Raw genomic sequence first — 21,021 nt, forward strand, 5'->3', positions numbered from 1 at the left:
AGAAAAGCAATAAAATTTGTTAAAAAAACAACGAAATTTGTTATTATATTTACAAAAGTTGTTAATATACTTTTTTTGTTCTTCTTCTATCCCTTAATTGTTCTCTTTTTTTTATATGAGTCTCTCTAATCACTATTTAATTAATAAAATAAGAGATTCATCGTAGATAGTGATGAGTTAATTATGATTTATTAAATAACAAAAAGCATGACTCGTCATGATTATTATTTATTTTTTATGTAGATAGTAAAAATTCTATAATGTATAGAAAATGTATAGGAAAAATAATAAAAGTTCTTAAAAATTTATAATATTTGTTATTATATTTGCAAAAGTTGTTAATATATCTTATTCTTTTTCCTCTATATTTTTTCTTTGTTTAAGTACAAAATTCTAATTGTAATTCATAATTTTTTTAAGTAAATACCTTTATTTTCTACATAGATTAAGTTCTCTTTTTTAAACATTTTTTGTTTATTTAACTTATCCTAATTATCTCACAACTATCTCTAATTAGTCTCTTCCTATATTAATTAGAGAGTAATTAAAGAGACTTATCTAGAGAGAAAATAAAAAGAATGATTAAGAAATAGAAAAAGAACCAACAATAAAGAAGAAGAAGAAGAAAAGGGTACGAGTCACATAGTTTATGTACTTAAACTATAAAATTCTCCACAATTATGGCAAGGTAACATTTCACAATTTAATGAATCCTCCAATTATTTAATAGGACGGTTAAGAGATTATTTATGGTTAAATTCTTCACAACTTATCAAAGGATATAATCATTTTGATATGAATAGTTAATCGGTATGAGCGTGGATGTTCCTATTTGGACATCTTGTTTAGACTACTAGAATTTGTTCTTAATTTTCTAGACTGGATATTGGTAGGAAATGATTGAAACTTTAGCATGGGCTTATGAACGCACACCTTTGGCTAATTTGATTCAACCGAGAGATAAGGCACTACTCTTTCTATTATGCTAGCAAGATTGATTGGATTAATTTTAAAAAAAAAAACTGAATATTAAAATTCTAGATGAATATCTTTCAAATATTTTTTCAAAACTACACATAATTAGAATTTTGTAGTTTAAATATAAAATTCATAGTTTAAATATAAATTTCATACTTAAACTATAAAATTTTAGTTCTACATAATTTTAAAAAAATATTTAAAAGATAATTATCTGACATCAAAAAATTATGAAACTAATTGGTTAAAATTCATGACGTCATAATCTAGAACTTTTGTATTTTGAGTTTCTTCAGATTCAAAATCTATCTAGAGCAGAATGAAGAATTTATAGTTTAAATTTGAAATTCATAGTTCAAGTATGAAATTCTGAGATAAGTCACAATTTTTAAGTATAAAGTTATAACATAGATTAAATTCTCTTATTTTATTAATTAATTAAAGAGTAATTAGAGATATTTGTATAAAAAAAAGAGAGAACAATTAAGGGATAGAAGAAGAAGAAGAAAAAGAAACATCAAAAGAGAAGAAAAAAATAAGAATAAACAGAAGAAGAAAAAGAAAAAGAAGAAAACATATTAATAACTTTTGCCAATATAATAACGAATTTCATTGTTTGTTCTATATATTATATATACATTGTAGAATTTACATACTTTACTATTATAAGATACATAGAAATAAATAATAATCGTTTAGAGTCATGCTTTTTGTTATTTACATACTTCATAGTTATAATTTATATAGAAACAAATAATAATCATATATAGTCATATTTTTACTATTTAACTAATCATAATTATCTCATTACCATCTCCGATTAGTCTCTTACTTTATTAATTAAATAGTAACTAGAGACTTAAAAACAAGAGAATGATAAGAAGAAGAAGAAGAAGAAGAAATGCAACATAAAAAGAGATGTAAAAGAAGAAGAAGAAAATATATTAATAACTTTCACAAATATAATAACAAATTTTATTATTTTTTAAACAATTTTTGTTCTTTTTTTGTAAATTACAGAATTTACATACTCTATCCTTATAATTTACATAGAAACAAATAACTTTCGCAAATATAATAACAAATTTTGTTGTTTTTTCTATACACTACAAAATTTACATATTTCACCATTACAATTTATATAAAAAATAATAATCATCATGTAGAGTTATTTTTTTTGGTTATTTAACTAATTCTAATTATCTTATCACTATCTCTAATTAATCTCTTATTTTATTAATTAAAACCGATTAGAGAGATTTGTATAGAAAAAAAAGGATTTAGAGATAGAAGAATAATGAACAGCAAAGAGCAGAAGAAGAAAAATAATAATAATAAATAGCAGCAGCATATGAAATACAAGACAAAGAAGATGAATTCGTATTGAAATTATTAATTCTTCGTTTTGCTATAGATAAATTTTAAATATGGAGAAACTCCAAATACAAAAGTTTTAAATCATGATGCCATGAACTTTATCTAATTAGTTTCATATTTTTTAGATGTTAGATTCATATATTTTGAATATTTTGCTAAAATTACGTAGATTTAGTATTTTGTAGTTTTAAGTATGAAATTTTGTACTCAAACTACGAAATTTCAATTGTGTATAATTTTATAAAAATATTTACAAGATAATCATCTGAAATCCAAAAATTATGAAACCAATTGAATAAAATCTTTGACTTCACCATCTAGAACTTTTTATTCGAAGTTTCTTTAGATTTGAAATTTATCTACACCGTAATGAGAAATTCATAATTTAAGTATGAAATTTATAGTTTAAGTATGAAATTCTAATATAATTCAAAGTTTTTTAAGTATATATTGTAATTTATTTGTAATATAGATTAAGTTCTATTTTCGAAACATTGATTAAGGAGTTTTTATTTATTTAAACAATCTCTAATTTGTTTATATGAATTTATAATGGTAAAGTATATAAATTTTGCAATGTAAAAAGAAATAACAAAAGTTTTTAAAAATCAATGAAAGTTATTATTATATTTACGAAAGTAACTAAATAAAGATATTTTTCCTATAGAAATCTCTCTAACTACTCTTTAATTAATACAGTAAGACTAATTATAAATAGTTTAAAAGAGATAATTTAATCTATATTGCACAAAAAAATTATAATATTTTTTTAATACTATTAGAATTTCATACTTGAACTATAAATATTTCGTTCAGCTGTAGATAGATTTTGAATCTGAAGAGACTATGAATATAAAAGTTTTAGATTATGATGTCACAGATTTTATCTAATTAATTTTATAGTTTTTGGACATCAGATAATTATCTTTTAAATATTTTTTTGAAACTATGCAGAACTAAAATTTGTACTTAAACTATGAATTTCATATCTAAACTACGAAATTATAATTCTACGTAGTTTTGGAAAAATAATCTCTTATATATTTAACCATTGGAATTGATATAGAAATAAATAATAATCATGCCGAGTTATATTTTTGGTTATTTAACTTGTAACACCCACAACATAAAAAAAAAATTTAAGTGAACGCGCCATGCTATTGGGAGAGAAAGGCACAAAGTCCACTCCGTCCCCTCCCCTCTCGTCTCTATAAAACCCTATTCCCCCTCGTTTTCACAATCTCTCCCTCTCTTCCCCTCATTCCTTCCTCTCTCTCTCTCTCTTTTCTCTATTTCGTGCCACCGAAGGACTTGATGAGGACCGCGAATCACCGGAGCATCGGCGAACCAAACCAAACCCTAGCCTGATCTGCAGGTTAGTCCCCAATCCCTCATTGTAGTTAATTTAAGTTTTGTTTAGTAAATTATAGTTAAATCATAGTTTCACTATTTTTACCTTTGCTAGAGAAATTCGCCAACCAGCAACTTCAGGTCGACCATCCATCGATCTGAGAAGTTTCCCCACGTCAGCCCCTTACCGTGGGTACCGAATTTGGGTAGCCACAGGGTGCATGGGAGGCAATGCCATGTCGCCTCCCAACGCTGGGTTTCTCGGTCGGTAACGGCCACCACTAGCGGTGGTGGCCTCGTTCATCAACCTCGGTCAACTCACCTCTTGCGTGGAAGAGGTGGGTACTTAGGGTGGAGGGCTTTAAGCCCCTTTTTGCACTTTGATGGGAGCCTCCATGGCTGTCGTCCATGGAGTCCCATGCTTCTCACTGTCAACCACTTTGGCTGACGGTCTAGATGTGCCCTACCCCAAGTCGACCTCGTCAATTTTGGGAAGTGGAGTGGCTTGGCTACTAGTGATAGTAATCACCGGCTGCATGTGCACCTCCATCCATCCCTCTATTTTCTTCTCTAAAAGGGAGACAGAGCTGGGTGGGGGTTAGGTTAGATCAAACCCCCACCCCCACCCAATCCAGCTTGCTTTTGGTAGGCTACGGGGTGGGTGGGTCGTAGCCCATGCGCATAGCCATCTATGGTTCACCCAGCCGTTGATGGGCTATGGGGTGGGCAACAGCCCACACTTGTAGCCAACCCTCCTTTCTCCTTTAGCTTAGTAAGTTGCGATGGGCTCATAGCCCACTTCCCTATTATTGTAGTGTAAGGTTGGGCCTTGAGCCCAACCCAACTTGTGAACCATAGGCCAACCATTAGTCTTTTATTTTTTTAATTATTATATTTATGTTAGCTACCTTTCTAGAATGAGACATATTTCGAAAATATTTCAAGTAAGTTAGATCCTATGTTAGTCTAAATAATATACTTGTTGTTGATGTTAATTTCTTTATGTCATTAATAACTACTTTTCCATGCATTATTTATTATTAATCGTGTAATTCATGTTAAACTTCATGCTTAGTTAAGACATATTATCTTGATGATCATGATGTAATAAGGTAATATAAGACACGACACTGCATGACACTACATGCACAAATTATTATTAGTTTAGTCCCAACTAGGCAGTGCCCCTCTCACCCACTCAACTTAGGGTTAAAGGTAGAGTGTATTATATAGTATTATTATATTAGCGATCTATACTTGAGGCCGTTAGCTAGTGGAGCATTCGAATGATTATATTGCCTTGTTTAGAGACTAGTCTAGGATGATGGTAGAAAAATATTTGAGAGGTAAGGTTATAGCTCTAGCAATACTTAAGGACGTAGGGTCAGGGCGTCTATTGAGTTGTGAGCTCTTTCCCACTATATGCGATGATTTTTCTCTATGTGATGATTCAACTTATAGGTAATGATTCTGTTTTGTACAATGATTTACTAGAGCGGTGATAATATTGATGATGATGATGAGCCTACGACTAGGGTCTTAGTCTAATGGCTATAAACAATTGGTTATATATAGCGTCGCTAGGCATGTATGGGCGATAATATTTGCTAGATGACTAATCCCCCTTGATATTATATTTGCTATGTGGATTATGACATCATTGATATGGTCGCTATGTGGATTTTAAGACGTTGAGTTATGATAATGTTATGCACTTATGTGTATTATGAGTAAATAAAAGTTTATTGTACATATTTACCTTAATGTATTAATACTTATGGACATGCATTTTATTTATCATGTAATACATTATTCATAGATTACCATTGCATTATACTTGTTGCGCCATGTGCTCATCGCCATTTTGGTGAAAATATTTTAGAGTTAAACATGGAGGGTGGGGATATCGAGAAGTAGCGGATTCATTTTCTTATGAGAGTTGTTTATTTTTTTCTTTCTAGTTGGACTTTAGCCCCTATGAGAGTTATTATATTTTAAGTTTGCATATAGATATATAATCCTAGAGGCTTGTTGAGGTTTGTGATATTTATAATTGGATTATTTGGTTGGATTGTTATGGTATTTTAGACCTATCTTAGATACTTTGTGAGATTATTAAACTAACAAGTCATATGAGAGTCACGTGGATTTTCTCACATGAAGAACGCGTGATTTTTGAAGGTGGGTGTTTCATAACTAATCATAATTTATATCATAATTATCTCCTATGAATCTCTTATTTTATTATATAAAATGACTAAGAGATTATAAAGGGAGCAAAAGAAGAAGAAGAAGAAGAAGAAGAAGAAGAATTAGCAGCAACATATGAAGTAAAAGATGAAGAAAAGGAGGATAGTACAGGGTCATTTCTCACTTTCTTTTACAGTGTCCCGTCAATATTTAATGAGACACTAAATAACACAATTGAAAGAAAAAATAAGGAAAAAGCCTTAAATGCAAGGAAATTAAAAATGACCATACCTCGCTAAATCGAAAACCAAATGGGTTTTTGGTGCAAATAACTCTCGGTCATTTCAAGAGAAAATTTGTTTAGAAAGGAAATAGTGAAAATGGGTGACCCTATATATAAAGGAAATACTAAAGACCTCTTAAAATGAAAATGCACAGAATCTTCAGTGCAAATCAACCTAAGTAGCTTTTTTTTTTTTTAATGTAAAAGGGGTTCTTGAAAACTTATTAATAAAGGAAATTAACCTTAGATGTTATGTTCCTTTGGTGTACTACCTCTCTTATAATCATACTTTTGTATTATATTAAAGGGTTAGTTTTTGTAACTAGTTATACCACTAAATTAGTATATCTGTTATAATTGTTATTAATATAAAGCATGCATTAAACAATTAATATAGCATAATTACTGATGTTAGCTAATTATTTGTACCTCATTAAATTTGATCATCACTTTGTTGCAATCCGACTATGTGGGTTAAGTTAGTCAAGTCGATTGAGTCGAGTCTATTTATCTTTAAATTGATTCATACTTACATAAACCACTAAAGTAAGTCTAATTAAGTCATATAAAGCCTATAAGATAACTCCTAGTTTAAGTCATATAAGCCTTTAAGGCTAATTTTAAGATAAGTCCTAGTATGAGTCATATAAGCCTTTAGGGCTAATCCGAGTATAACTCATTATACCTGATCTCTATATATAGAGGGCTGGGCTTCTTTGTTAGTCATCTATGTATCCAAGCATTGAGAAATAATTGAGTTTAATTATTCTGTTATTATCACATTTACTATTTTACTATATCTGTTAGATCAACTATATCTTCATAGGAGTATATTGTAACCGTAAAACTCTTCCAAGCACCCAAACCCTAACCACCATCCTCCACCATGAGCCACCATACTATAGGATTGTCCACCACCACCTTGGCCTTCCGCCACCCTTTGACGATCACTACAATATCAGATATTTAGCAATCTGTCCCATTCTGATATTCATCCACTAATTTATTTATATCTTTAATCTCGACCTCTAATTTATATGAAACAAAAACCATTAAAACCCTAATTTCTAATGCTACAATCATATAAATTTTTATAATTTTCTTACATTTAGATTGGTCCAAATCTGGTCCAAAATATAGATATTAGAGCCAACATTCTTCAGACGATGGTGAACACATTATCCAAAGCTAACCCAAGGGAGATCATGACCATGGAGAACCAATAACTTATCTTCATCCTTATAGAGGTTTCCTTGGCAACCATCGGCGTAGGTAAAGATGATATTTAAAGAATTTTTGATCGAGTTGAAGGAGAATTTCGAAGGAGATCCAAATCGCCATAAAGAACTTGATCCAAGCCTTGCTAGAGGTCCTACTTGCTGCCCACCACCCCCCTGCACCATCAATGACATCAGCCATAGCAGTTGCAACCTCCCTATGGCATGAAAGTCCAAAGAGTGAGGGAGGGGAAGTGTTGGCCCAAACCGCAACTGAATCACCACTTTTGGCTGCAGTAGAGCTCCTACCATCTCTATAAAATGTTTCCACTACCAACGCGACACCGAAGCATTCCCTGACAATGGCTCCATTGTCATCTTTCCTAGATGTGGTGGAAATGAAAGTTTGAAACTAAGTTTTTCATCGATGGCGATCTAGACACTTTTGGTCCAAGCCACCACCACCAACACCTTCCTTGGACCACCCACACCCTAGCCATAGCCTAAATTGCATCTCTAAGACCTTGGCTTGAGCTAGTTCTTTTGGAGGACCTAGCTTTAAACTTCGCTCTTAGAGATGCAATTTAGGCTATGGCTAGTTTTATTAGCGAATGAGATCCTCTTTTTCTTTGGACACCTAGTTACTCAATGTCCCACCTTCTTACAATAGATGCTAACAAGGCTATTTTGACACATTATTGCCTAATGGCTTACTTCCCGCACTAGAATTACTCTTGAGGATCCCAACAGCTAGTTCTTTTGGAGGATCTAGCTTTAAACTTCGCTCTCTGGAGCATCTAGAAAGCTCGTAATTGGCTTCTATTTTACAATGTTCAACCCTCTCCTTCTAAAACTATGGAAAAAGCAAGAAGATTAGCTATAGTTGCATGATGGTACGTGGAGGGCTTAGCTCTACGAGGAATCCTTGGTTATCCTACTTGGCTGAAAGGAAGCTATTTAAGATCTATGTGCAAAACGTGGTTAAGATATTCAACGATTCACAAATTGCAGTTAAGATGGTTAGTAGATAAGTAGAGATTGCCAACTAACAGATCCACTCCATTATCTATGAAATTAAAGATCTTCTCTCTCTCCATCTCTGATCCTTGTCGGATTCACTAGTAGACGGAACAACGACTATGCAACAAGCTTTGTAAACTTTGGTCTAGCATAGAGCTAGAACCCACTTATTTTTGGTAAAACTTTAATGAAGTGCGGTCTAAGAACTTTTATTAAAATAAAACTAAAGTGAGAGTGTGATTTCTAATATTTTAGTAAAATAAAGGGTTTCATTAAGCAATATAAAAAATACAGGACGTAAATCATGACAAGTTAATTGCCACTCTTCGAGAAATCCGTGCTATTGTTAAACTTGAATTTTTTACTTTCTATCCTCAAAATTTTATTTATTTATTAAAATAGTTCATCCTACAAACAAAATATTTAAATGGATTTATTTTGAACACGTCAACTACCTCGAGAAAAAAAAGCACTTCACTTATTAGTATTTTAAAGTATAATAAAAGCACATATAAGTTTAACACTTTATTTCGCATAAAGCATGCCACCTACCACCCTCGATAAAAATAATTTTTATTTTCTATAAAATTATGATAAATATATTTTGATTTGATATAAAGTAGATAAATTGATAATTAGATTAATGTATGGTATAAGATATAATTTTGATAAAGATTATTTATACTCTAAAATATACTATTATAATGTTACTGTTATTATGAAATAAGAAATTGAATTACAAACTGAAAAAAAAGTTATTCAAAGCAAGATGGTAAACAATTTAATAACTTTTTTTGGCGGCGTTAGAGAGAGAGGCATGTTGATGAGCATTAAAGAAATAGACCTTTTGGTCAAATATTCGCCAAAAGTGGCCATTTTGCAGGAGTTCCAATTTCTCTATAAATAGCCAGCACCAGTTGGAAACTAGTTGGAGAGGGAGAGAAGAGGGGCTGAAAGCCTCAAAAGTAGCAATGGGAGAAGAGATGGGGAAGCCAAGCATGGAGTCTCCTCTTCTCACAAGCTCTTGTACTAGTGAAGAAGGGAAGTTGTTAGCAGAAGTAAAGAAGCAGCTTTGGTTAGCAGGGCCATTGATAGCAGGAAGCGTCCTGCAGAACATTATCCAGATGATATCAATCATGTTTGTTGGACACCTTGGGGAGCTTTCCCTCTCAGGTGCTTCCATGGCCAGCTCCTTTGCTGGAGTCACTGGTTTTAGCTTGTTGGTATGTCTAGATTCTCCTCTCTTTATTTCCTCTGTTATCCAACAGCATGTGTGGCTTATCTCGATGGACGGTAGGAAATCAATATTTTAGTCTTTGAGGTGGTAGTTTGTTGGGACATCCAAAAGACAACCAATTTGATTACTGTTATCCTTTTGTATTTATGCTAATCTGATTCATGATTCTCCTTTTTTTATATTGAGAATTGCCGGAAATGGTGCTGATGTAAATTGGGCCTTTCTGTCGTCTTGAATCTATAGTTTAAACAAAAATGTGAGATTGATGAGGCCATTACTAACCTCCTAATGGTGTACTGGAGTTATAATATAGATCCATGCATCTACAGTTATAATGTCGTTTAGATATCATGAAGGTTTCACTTGGTTGTATAATATAGAATTGGGCTAAATTCACTTCGTTCGATTGTAAGTCAAAAATATCAGTGGAATGCTTGCAAGTCAAGAACAAAATCGGAGATCAAGTGATTCGGAAGAAAACTAGTGATATTGTTGTCTTCTGAAGTTTACCATTAGGAATATATCTACGTCTTTCTTTTGTGAACTCCAGGTTCTGGATTATGCCATTCTACGAGTTCTCCACCCTAGTTTTCATACTTCTAGATATGTACTTGACCTCTCCGGACACAGTTTTACCTGAAAAGACTATGGAAGTTGGGCAATTAGGTTCAGATCTCATTTTCTGGTTTTGCTCATTTACTGATACAGTGGAAGGAGTCCTACATAATTATCAATAGGAGGGTGGGGGCTGGGGGTGGAGGGTGTGAGGTCATACAGAATACAATTGGTAAATTCTGTGAGATTCTGTTTGGATTGGTATCTAATTTAAATTAACAATGGCATTGCAAGATATCTTGGGCAAGTTTGAAGTTCTTTGATCTGAAACAGTAAGTCTCCAATCTACGTAAAGAGTGGAAAGGAAAGTACACCAAGATTAATATTACTAGTACAATAATTCCTTTTCTAGTACGGTTAAAAATCATATGGAATCAGAGGGACACTATTGCAAATTGTAGATAAAATTCTCATTCTGACCTCAAAAGTTAGGTCATATACATGTTTGAAGAAGTGTTTAGTAGTAATTCGGACAACTCAAGACAGTGTTTAATAGTAATTTGAATGAGAGAACTCTTCGAGCAAGGAGCTTGATTGGTGAATTTTTATTACCTTGCCAACTCAAGACAGTGTGTTATTCTGCATGAGGTTCCAAACAACATGTTGAAGAGGCAACCTATATGACAAATACATGAGCAGAGGGACTGTCTCTATGACAAATACATGACCATGTAGTGTTCATGTGGCAAGTCCTAATATCATACTAACCACCTTCTTCTTTCCTCCCCATTTATTTAGACTAATGAAAAATAGTGATGCTATGCCAGAGGAGGTTTTCCCTTCTTTTTTTTCTTCTCTAGTTAGTCATATGCTGACTACTTGTTCTTTTCCATCAGAGGATGCAACTAATGTCGTTGCAATGCCAAAATGAAAAGTTTAGCATATTAATATGAGTTAACGATCCTTATCTTGATATGTCTTGCTATGACGATTCATGTTCTTTGTTATTTTGTCAAAGCATTTTACAATTGAAGTTGGCTGATTTTTCTCTTTGAGGAAAACTGTTACAGTTATGTTGTGTGAACAAAATTGTTTATTTTGTTCTGTGGTTAGATGGGAATGGGAAGCGCTTTGGATACGTTGTGCGGCCAGGCCTTTGGAGCAAAACAATTCTATATGCTTGGTATCCATATGCAAAGGGCAATGCTAGTCCTTATGCTTGTAAGCATTCCGCTTGCCATTATTTGGGCCTGCACGGGCCAAATTCTTCTTTTATGTGGGCAAGATCCAGAGATTGCTATGGAAGCTGGAGTATATGCTCGATGGATGATCCCATCTCTTTTCGCATATGGTCTTCTTCAGTGCCATGTTAGGTTCCTACAGACCCAAAATATCGTTTTTCCAGTAATGCTAAGCTCCGGGATTACTGCATTGCTTCATATACTTGTCTGCTGGATATTGGTATACCAATTAGGCCTTGGCAGCAAAGGTGCTGCACTTGGAAATGGAATCTCTTATTGGATCAATGTGTTACTATTGGCACTTTATGTTAGACTATCAAATAACTGCAAGAAAACTTGGACTGGCTTTTCAAAAGAGGCTTTGCACGATATTCTCAACTTCACCAGATTAGCTGTTCCATCGGCATTGATGGTTTGGTAAGAAAAATAGCATATCCATTTAAGTAACAATTAAGTATTTTGAGTTACTATTCTAACTGTATCATATGGATTGGGACAGCTTGGAGTGGTGGTCGTTCGAGTTTCTAGTGCTTCTTTCTGGTCTTCTCCCAAATCCGAAATTAGAGACATCGGTGCTATCAATAATGTGAGAGCAGCTCTTATAATTTTTCCCTTTTATTGCTTTGAGGAAACAAACTCTAAAGGATGTTGTCAATGATAAGAACAGTACTTAGGTTCCCAATTTAACACATCCAATGCTTCATTATTAAGTTAGCACATATAGCAATGTTATGTGATTAAATAAAAGCTTCTTATTTCCTCAGACTTAACACAGCTTCAGCAGTCTACATGGTTCCTTTTGGTCTTGGTGCTGCAGTGAGGTTAGTTAATATAGATCTTCTTGACAATCTTCTACCTTCTACCATCTTTAATAACTTTAATTCTATTTAACTTTTTTCCTTTTCACAGTACTCGTGTCTCAAATGAACTCGGTGCCGGACGTGGTCAAGCTGCTCGTTTAGCTGTACGTATAGTATTATTCTTGGCCATTGCAGAAGGTTTGGTAGTGGGTTTGGCCCTGGTTTTACTGCGTGGTATCTGGGGATATGCATATAGCAATGAAGAGGAAGTGGTGAAATATGTGGCGATTATGTTGCCAATTCTTGCAACATCCAACATTTTTGATGGAATTCAAAGTGTTCTTTCAGGTAAACAACATCCTCTAGTTCATTAGCAGTTTCTTATTCTTATATCATTATAGACTAGACACTTGATAATTCTTGAACATGCAGGAGTTGCCAGGGGATGTGGTTGGCAAAAGATTGGTGCTTTTGTTAATCTTGGAGCATTTTATATTTCAGGGATTCCTTCAGCTATTCTTTTAGCTTTTGTCTTTCATCTGGGAGGAAAGGTGCTTTTCTTTCTATTTTCTTCTTGATTCAAAATTTTGGCTAATGATAGGGTTGATCTCAAGCTGACAAATACGTATGATGATGAACAGGGCCTCTGGATAGGAATCATATGTGGCATTTTTCCACAAGTGTTGATTTATTTAGCTATTACCCTACGCACTGACTGGGAGAAAGAAGTAAGAATCGTTGACGAATTCTCTCCCGTGCTCCTATTTTCTTGTACTAAATTACTTTTCTGTTATACAATCGCAAGCAGTTCCATAGATGATAAACTTTGCATCCCTTTGTAGATATATATTTCACTAGCTTTGAAAAGCTTTCACCAAAAAGGTGAAGGAGCTTCTTCGAAAGCTGCCATATTTTAACCTTTGCTTCATCAAAGTTTATAGAATATTCATTACCAAGAATCTCAAATGTGGTTATCTCAGCTATCTAAAGCTTAAAGAAAGTTACCATATGATATGAGCTCTACACTAAGAAACATTTATTTTTCAATTAGATCATAACAATTGTAGCGAAGGTTGCTAAAAGGGATAGCACACATGGCAATGTGAAAATTGTCATATTTTCCATCTGTTTTGTTTGTATAAATTCAAATTTCTTGTATCTGATGAAGGTCTATTTATTTCCAGGCAAGGAAGGCAGAGGATAGAGTATTCAGCTCCACAATCCCCACAGAAATAGTAATATGATGTATCAAATACTGAATGGCATTGAATAAAGTTTATAGAATGATGAAAAGGAGAAACTAAATTCAAGCTCGCCATTTTGGTCGCAGAAGTATGTCAAAGTTTATCATCTTCAAATATACACAACACTGGTATTTGACATGCAGTACTATAACTTTGCTTTTTTGTTTTCCTTCTTTTGAGAAGAAGGGGGAATTAGAAGTATTGTAATTTTATTAGCATAAGGCCCTGATTTTGAACATTAATTAGCTCATTTGAAATTGATGCTTAAACCTAGCGAGAGCATCAAACCAGGAAGATGTAGCAATCTTCATTAATTATTGTTAATCATGATTTAGATTGTGGTTTGGCATGTTCATAGGCTCCGCGAGGTCTAACAATGAAAGGATGTATTAGAATTATGCATTTGAGTAGACTAGATTTTTATTTATTTATTGACAAAAGACTATAGGCGAACCCTACAAAAAACACACAATTCAGCATAGCGACCCCTTACCTACCTACGATAATAACATATGGGATGGGTTCAAATCAACACACACAACCCAACATCCCTAGAAAAGAAATTAAAACTGTTAGGTTTTGTGATTAGCAAATTGGTGACTAAATAAGGTTAGTATGATACTTTCAGACAACATGGGTTAAGTCAGTCAAGTCGAGTTAAGTTATTTAGTTAGATTTACTTATTATTTTAAGTTTTAAATAAAGCGAATAATCTGTATGTAAATCTAATTTGCTAAGATTTTACTTCTATAAATAGAAGTGGTCATGAGTTGATAAATATGGTGGACTTGATCATTGAGTTTAGTTATTTTATTATCTCGTTCTTATCTTCTATTTCAGTCATTAGAATATCCTTATTTTCGTACTAGTAGATTATAGCCATAGACCCTCCAAAGTTTCTAAATCTTAGTCACCATCTTTCTCCACAAGCCACCTTACTCTATGGCTATCCACCACCACCATCTTTCTTGCAATTATTTGATAGTCTAACATAAAGTGCCAATAGTAACACATTGATCCAATAAGAGATTCCATTTCCAAGGGCAGCACCTTTGCTGCCAAGGCCTACTTGGTATACCAATATCCAACAGACAAATATATGAAACAGTGCAGTAAACCCAGAACTTAGCATTACGGGGAAAACGATATTTTGGGTCTGCAGAAATCTAACGTGGCACTGAAGAAAGACCGTATGCGAAAAGAGATGGGATCATCCATCAAGCATATACTCCAACTTCATTTGCAATCTCTGGATCTTGCCCGCATAAAAGAAGAATTTGGCCTGTGCAGGCCCAAATAATGGCAAGCGGAATGCTTACAAGCATAAGAACTAGCATTGCCCTTTGCATATGAATACCCAGCATATTGAATTGTTTTGCTCCAAAGGCCTGGCCGCACAACGTATCCAAAGCACTACCCATTCCCATCTAACGAGAACAAAGGAAACAATTTTATTCACACAACATAACTCTAACAGTTTTCCTCAAAGATAAAAAAACAGTCAACTTTAATAGTAAAATGCTTTGACGGAACAAAAAACATGAACCATTATAGCAAGAAGCAAGACATATCAAGATAAGCATTGTTAGCTCATATAAATATGCTAAACTTTTCATTTTGGCATCGCAACAACATTACTTGCATCCACTGATGGAAAAGAACATGTAGTTTTAGTTCCAGAAATTTTTAAAAACATATACAATCATTCATCAAGTTGCGCGAGATGAGTGAGGCATGAACAATCAAAACTATCTTAGAGCAAGCATCCAATTTAGATACATGAGATCTATGAACTATCATGAGACAGCATCCACAACTTTGAAACTTCTTCTTAAGTGCAGATTAGCAGTCAGCACAAGACTAACTAGAGAAGAAAAATTAAGAAAAGGAAACTCTCTCGGAGGCGTAGCATCACCATTTTTCATTAGTGTGAATAAATGGGGCACATCAACATTAGAGCAAAGAAGAAGGTGTTAGTATGATATTAAGACTTACCATCATGCACACCATACGGTCATGTATTTGTCATAAAAATAGTCTCTCAAGCTATGAGGGTAAGATTGCCTGCATCTTGCCCTCTCAACATGCTGTCTGGAGCCTCATGTAACAGAACACTGTTTTGAGTTGGAAAGATCATAAAAATTCACATACTAAAAATCCTTGCTTGAAGAGCCATCTTATTCAAATTAACACTCGAAATTACTATTAAACACTTCTTCAAACTTGTATATGACCTAAACTTTTGAGATAAGAATGAGGAATTTATCTACCAACACTCTCCTCTGATTCCATATGAATTTTAACCATATTATAAAGGGACTCTTATGCTAGTAATTTTAATCCTTGTATACTTTTGTTTCCACTGCTTATATGGGCTCGAGACGTTCTGTTCCAGATCAAAGAACTTTTAACTTGCTCAGAATGTCTTCCAATTGTATTGTTAGGTTAAATTAAACATCCGTCCAAACAAAATCTCACAGAATTTATAAACTACATTTCTGTATGAGACCTCACTCTCCTCCTTATTGATAACTTTGTAGGGCTTTTCCATCTCTCCTTCCTCTCCCTTGCTCTCTCGCACTCTATATTTCCTCTCAGTATTATATCATATCAGGAATGGACGCAAAGTTTCTAGTTTTGTTTGGTTAGATGTTAGTCACGTATCAAAACTTGTAAAATATGGAGAAACCATAGGATGGCATGCTCCAAGAACCTGGAGTTCACAAGAGAAAGAGAAGCAAATATATTCCTCATGGTAAGGATCGGAAGATGACAATTTCACTTGGTTTCCTTTTGGACCACTCGATCTCCGATCTTGTTCTTGACTTGCCAGCGTTCCATCGATTTCTTTGACTTACTTTTGAAAAAAAGTGAATTTAGCTCAATTCTATATTATGAATCTTTAATGATACCTATATTCCAAGACCTACAGAGTCTTTTTTCCATGCCACATTTTTGTAAAACTATAGGTTCAAAATGACAGAAAGGCCCAAATTTACATCAGCACCAATTCCGGCAATTCTCAATATAAAGAAAAAGGAGAATCATGAATCAGATTAGCATAAAGACAAAAGGATAACAACAATCAAATAGCTTGTTTTCTTGGATGTCCCAGACAACTGCAACCTCAAAGACTGAAGGTTGATTTCCTACCGTCCATGGAGCTAGGCCACACATGCAATTGGATAACAGATTGACATGGCTTTGCTTGGACTAAGCTAAACCTAAATAAATTTGTGGGCTCAAATTGAATTTTGAGCCGAGCCTAAACTCAAGTCGGCTCGCTCACACTCGACTCAATTTTTTTATTAATATTTATTATATATAAGTATATCTATACACCATTAGATCTTTAAGCTCAACTTGAGTTCGGCTTTAAAATAGGCTTTATTATAAACTCCGGCTCGGCTTAGGATTAGTTTGGCTCAGCTCAAGTTTAGGTTTGCTTGAGTTGAGCCAAGCCTGAATAACATGATTAGGCTCAAATTAATTTCAAGTTGAGTACTAATGCTTGACTCATTTACACACCTACCCATAACCCTATAGATATCTCTGATAGATTCCGGGTCCGCAAGTTAGTGTAATTCAAAACTAAATATACATTTCAACTCACAAAATTATGGAGAGCCCAAATCTGAACTTAGAATTAGATTACGAGAAATATTTGGGATCCCAAAAGTATCTGCGAATACTAAATTTAAGAGCTTAGTAGTGGTCCGACCGTTGGAATCAGTTACTATTTGGGGGTTCAGTAGATCTACTAGAATGGATCATCGAGATGGTGCCCAAGTGGTGGATATGGTGGAGCTCGGCTATGTAAGGTGGAGGTGAAGTAATGGTGGTGTGAGGAAGGTAGTGGTGTTGCACAAGGTAGAGAAGAGGAGAGGGAGGTGGGTCGTTTCTTTGGAACGAGAGGGGCGACCAAACAAAAGGGGCAGGTAGCTCGGTAACCAGCAATGGTCGACCTCACCTAGGTTGAAAGAGAAGAGGGAGGAGCTACGTCAAAGAGGAAGACGGCAAGCTTATTAATTAATAATCCGACTAGGTGTGCACCACATTTGTTTTGTAGGTGGCTACATGTCTAACTCATGTCAGTTGAGCCTCATAGGCTTAGGTCCGACTAATATAAGTCCTCTCCAGTCCACACTAATCACTTGAGCAAATGATTTGACCCATAGGGTATAAAATGCAAAACAATAACTAATGAGCAAAACAATATGAAAAATAAATAGATAAATATCAAGGCTTGAAATGTAAACACTTGGCTCTCCTCTTAGCACCGAGCCCAATGCATTGTGGGTTACCTAGGCTTGGTTGAGCTGAACCACAACAACCCACTTAGCTTCCACCACCTTGACTTCAACGTGCAAAGTCTGGGAAGCAATCTACCATGTCGAACTTGAGCTCCCATGTCGCCTTATCTGACTACTTGCCGAGCCAATCAACTAGTATCTCCGTCTCAAGTCGCCTTCCGTGATGCTGTCATCATCAATCTAAGACATGAACAGGCTGCATAATCTAGACCTCATCCACAGGCTAAGATAAATTAGCTCCTACAATCTAGCTAGGTCTAATTTGTGCTAATAGGAGTGATACATGGAAAATGGTGAACCCACGATCCCTTTGGTAGCTCGAGTCAATATGCAACTAATCCAACTCACTCTAACACCTGAAAGGGTCCAAAGAATTGATTCACCAATTTCTAGTTCTTTATGGGTCTCAAAGTAATCTATCAGTATGGTTGAACCCACACATAGATTAGGTTGCCTTCGCTGAATTGCTACTCACGATGCCCTCAGTCATAGATTTGTTTCATGCGAATCTGAGGTTGAGCCATGTCCACAGCCTCCTCAAGGTTTGGTCTCGATTCATAAGGTCCAAATCAGCCTCCATCCTCATCGATGATGCTACTAGGTCAAAAGTCCTCAAAATCGACACCAACCTCTCATACATCGCCTCAAATGGCATCATGTCTATGCTACGGTTATGAGTAGTGTTATATGACCACTCTGCCGTTGGTAGAAAGTCCAACCAGCGCCTTGGTCTCTCGCCTACAAAGCATCAAATCTTTTGCTAGATCCCCCGATTGACCACCTCGGTTAAGCCATTCGTCTACGAATGACAGACCGAACAAAGGTTTAGTCAAGTCCCCTGCAATCTAAAATATTTTGTCCAAAATTCACTAAGAAAGATGCAGTCCCAATTGGATACAATAGATCGAGGAGTGCCATGCAAATTTACCCCATCACAAACAAAAAGCTACCGATTTGGCAGAGAATGGGTGTGTCAAAGCCGAAAAATGTGCATATTTACTCAACCTATCCACCACAACAAAAATTACTAAATATCCACGTACCAATGGTAGACCTTCTATGAAATCAATGGATATGCCCTCCCATATGTGATCCGCACGGGCAAGGGTTGGAGACGTCTAGCTAGCTTCAACGTACAATTCTTTGCCTGTTGACACGTTTGGCATGCTCGGATGTATGCTCTTACGTCCCTCTTCAGTCCAGACCATGTGTAACTCTACGATATACACTTGAATATCCTCAAAATGCCTTCATGTCCCACCTTTGGAGTAGCATGGAAGTGCTCTAGTAATCTGGACTATAATTCATCGCCCACGGGAACCTGTATGCATTCGTGATTGATCAACAAGACAGCTCGATTCTCCAACTCGGGTGACTCGCTAGATCATCCTCAATTTTCTACAGCAACTTGTTAGTTTTTGTATTGCATCTCATAGTCAAAGCCCAGAAGTTTAGTCACTCATCGTTGTTATGTTAGGGTACGGGTTCACTGTCCCACAAAGTAAATAAAACTTCTTTGATCGGTCCGAATCACAAACCAACGCTTGATCAAATACGGTCTCCACTTTGTGACTGCATAGAGTATAGCAAGCATTTCCCTCTCATATGTCATCATTTGCTATGATTTCTCAGACAAGGCTTTGCTTAAGAATGCCATAAGTCTGCCCTCTTACATTAGAATAGCACCTATGCCCACTCTCGATGCGTCGCATTCAACAACAAAGCCTTTATAAAAGTCTAGTAAGGCCAAAACAAGTGTCGATATCATAGCAAATATCAGATTTTTGAATGTCGCCATTGCTTCTTCGATCCACTCAAATGCATTCTTTCTTGGTAAAATAGTAAGTGGAGTAGCAATCTTTCCATACCTAACGACGAATTGATGGTAGTAGCCGGTTAGCCCAACAAAACCCTAAAATGCTCGCACCGTCTTCGTTTGCGACTAGTCGAGCATGAATGCAAGTTTGCTCGGGTCGGTGGCCAAGAAACTCTACTTGTGGTCTTTCCTATAGGCACTTTAATATCTTCACTTTGAGATGGTTCAATCTTAGCAAATTCAGCACTTTGCGAAGATGTTCAATGTGATCTTTCTCGATCTTGCTATACACCAAAATATCAGTAAAAAATACTAACATGTATCGGCACAATAGATGTCTAAACACATTATTCATAACACCTTGAAAAGATTCTAGAGCATTTGTGAGGCTAAAGGAAATCACTCCAAACTCGTAGTGGGTGTCTAGAGTCGAGAACACTATTTTCTACATGTCCACCGGGTGAACTCTAATTTGGTGATGGCCGGCCCTGAGATCAAGTTTGCTAAATATAGTAGCCCCTACAAGTTTGTCTAGTAGCTCCTCAATGTCCGAAATGGGATACCTATCTTTGACCATAATAGCGTTTAATGCCCGATAGTCAACACAAAAGCGCCACATTTCATCTTTTCTTTCGCATCAACAACACCGAAAAGTATGAGCTGCAATTTGGTTGAATAATTTACTGCTCTAGAATTTCAACAACCATCTTTGAAATAATCTCCTTTTGCACATGAGGGTATCAATAAGGCCTCATGTTCGCCGGTTTAGCCCCCAAAATGATCTCTATATAATGATTGGCTTCCCTAACTAGCGGCAGCGCCTTCAGTTCCTCAAATAGATTTGAAAATTTAGCAAGTAACTCCTGCAATGTAATAGGTATAGTTGAGCTTGAGTTTGGCTCAAGTTCAGTTGGTCCCATTTGAAGAGTCCTCATCACGTGCACCTAGTAGCCCCACCATTGGCTGTAATGTCAGTTGGTTGGGATTTGCCTTTATCAAACTGCACCACTTTGATGTTTCTGCAAAAAGTCATCCATATATTGTTGAAATCAAACTTAACGAGCCCCAATCATTGTAGCCATTGTATGCCTAGGACCACATCAGCACCTCGCAATGTAAGAGGATACAAATCAACGATCAACTCGTGACCTTGGAATCGAATAATGACCCGACAACATAAGTTGCCCGCCATTAACTTGGTGCCATCGCCAATAGTGACATCGAAACTAATTGTCTGTTTTGCTTCCAATGCAATGGCTCTAACCAACCGCTCATCTAGAAAATTATGTGTGCTCCCAGAGTCGATTAAGATATGCATACAACATTTTTGGTTGTCCACCCATAGGGTCTTTGGTGCGACAGTTCCCGAATACGCTTGTAAGGAAATCTCCTCTTGCATA

General features: G+C 35.3%; 1 protein-coding gene across 1 annotated transcript; it reads left to right on the top strand.

The window, feature by feature from the left end:
• The first annotated feature begins 9,331 nt into the window (after positions 1 to 9,331).
• On the top strand, positions 9,332 to 13,786 carry LOC140766189 (protein DETOXIFICATION 16-like). The gene is made up of 8 exons (XM_073105651.1): positions 9,332 to 9,638; positions 11,321 to 11,865; positions 11,948 to 12,034; positions 12,213 to 12,269; positions 12,358 to 12,596; positions 12,681 to 12,799; positions 12,890 to 12,976; positions 13,433 to 13,786. The coding sequence occupies exons 1-8, from the start codon at positions 9,387 to 9,389 to the stop codon at positions 13,490 to 13,492; spliced, it is 1,446 nt and encodes a 481-aa protein (XP_072961752.1). The 5' UTR covers positions 9,332 to 9,386; the 3' UTR covers positions 13,493 to 13,786.
• Positions 13,787 to 21,021: the final 7,235 nt, after the last annotated feature.

Source organism: Typha angustifolia, chromosome 8 (assembly GCF_048772165.1).
Source record: "Typha angustifolia cultivar Huaian chromosome 8, ASM4877216v1, whole genome shotgun sequence".
NCBI lineage: Eukaryota > Viridiplantae > Streptophyta > Magnoliopsida > Poales > Typhaceae > Typha > Typha angustifolia.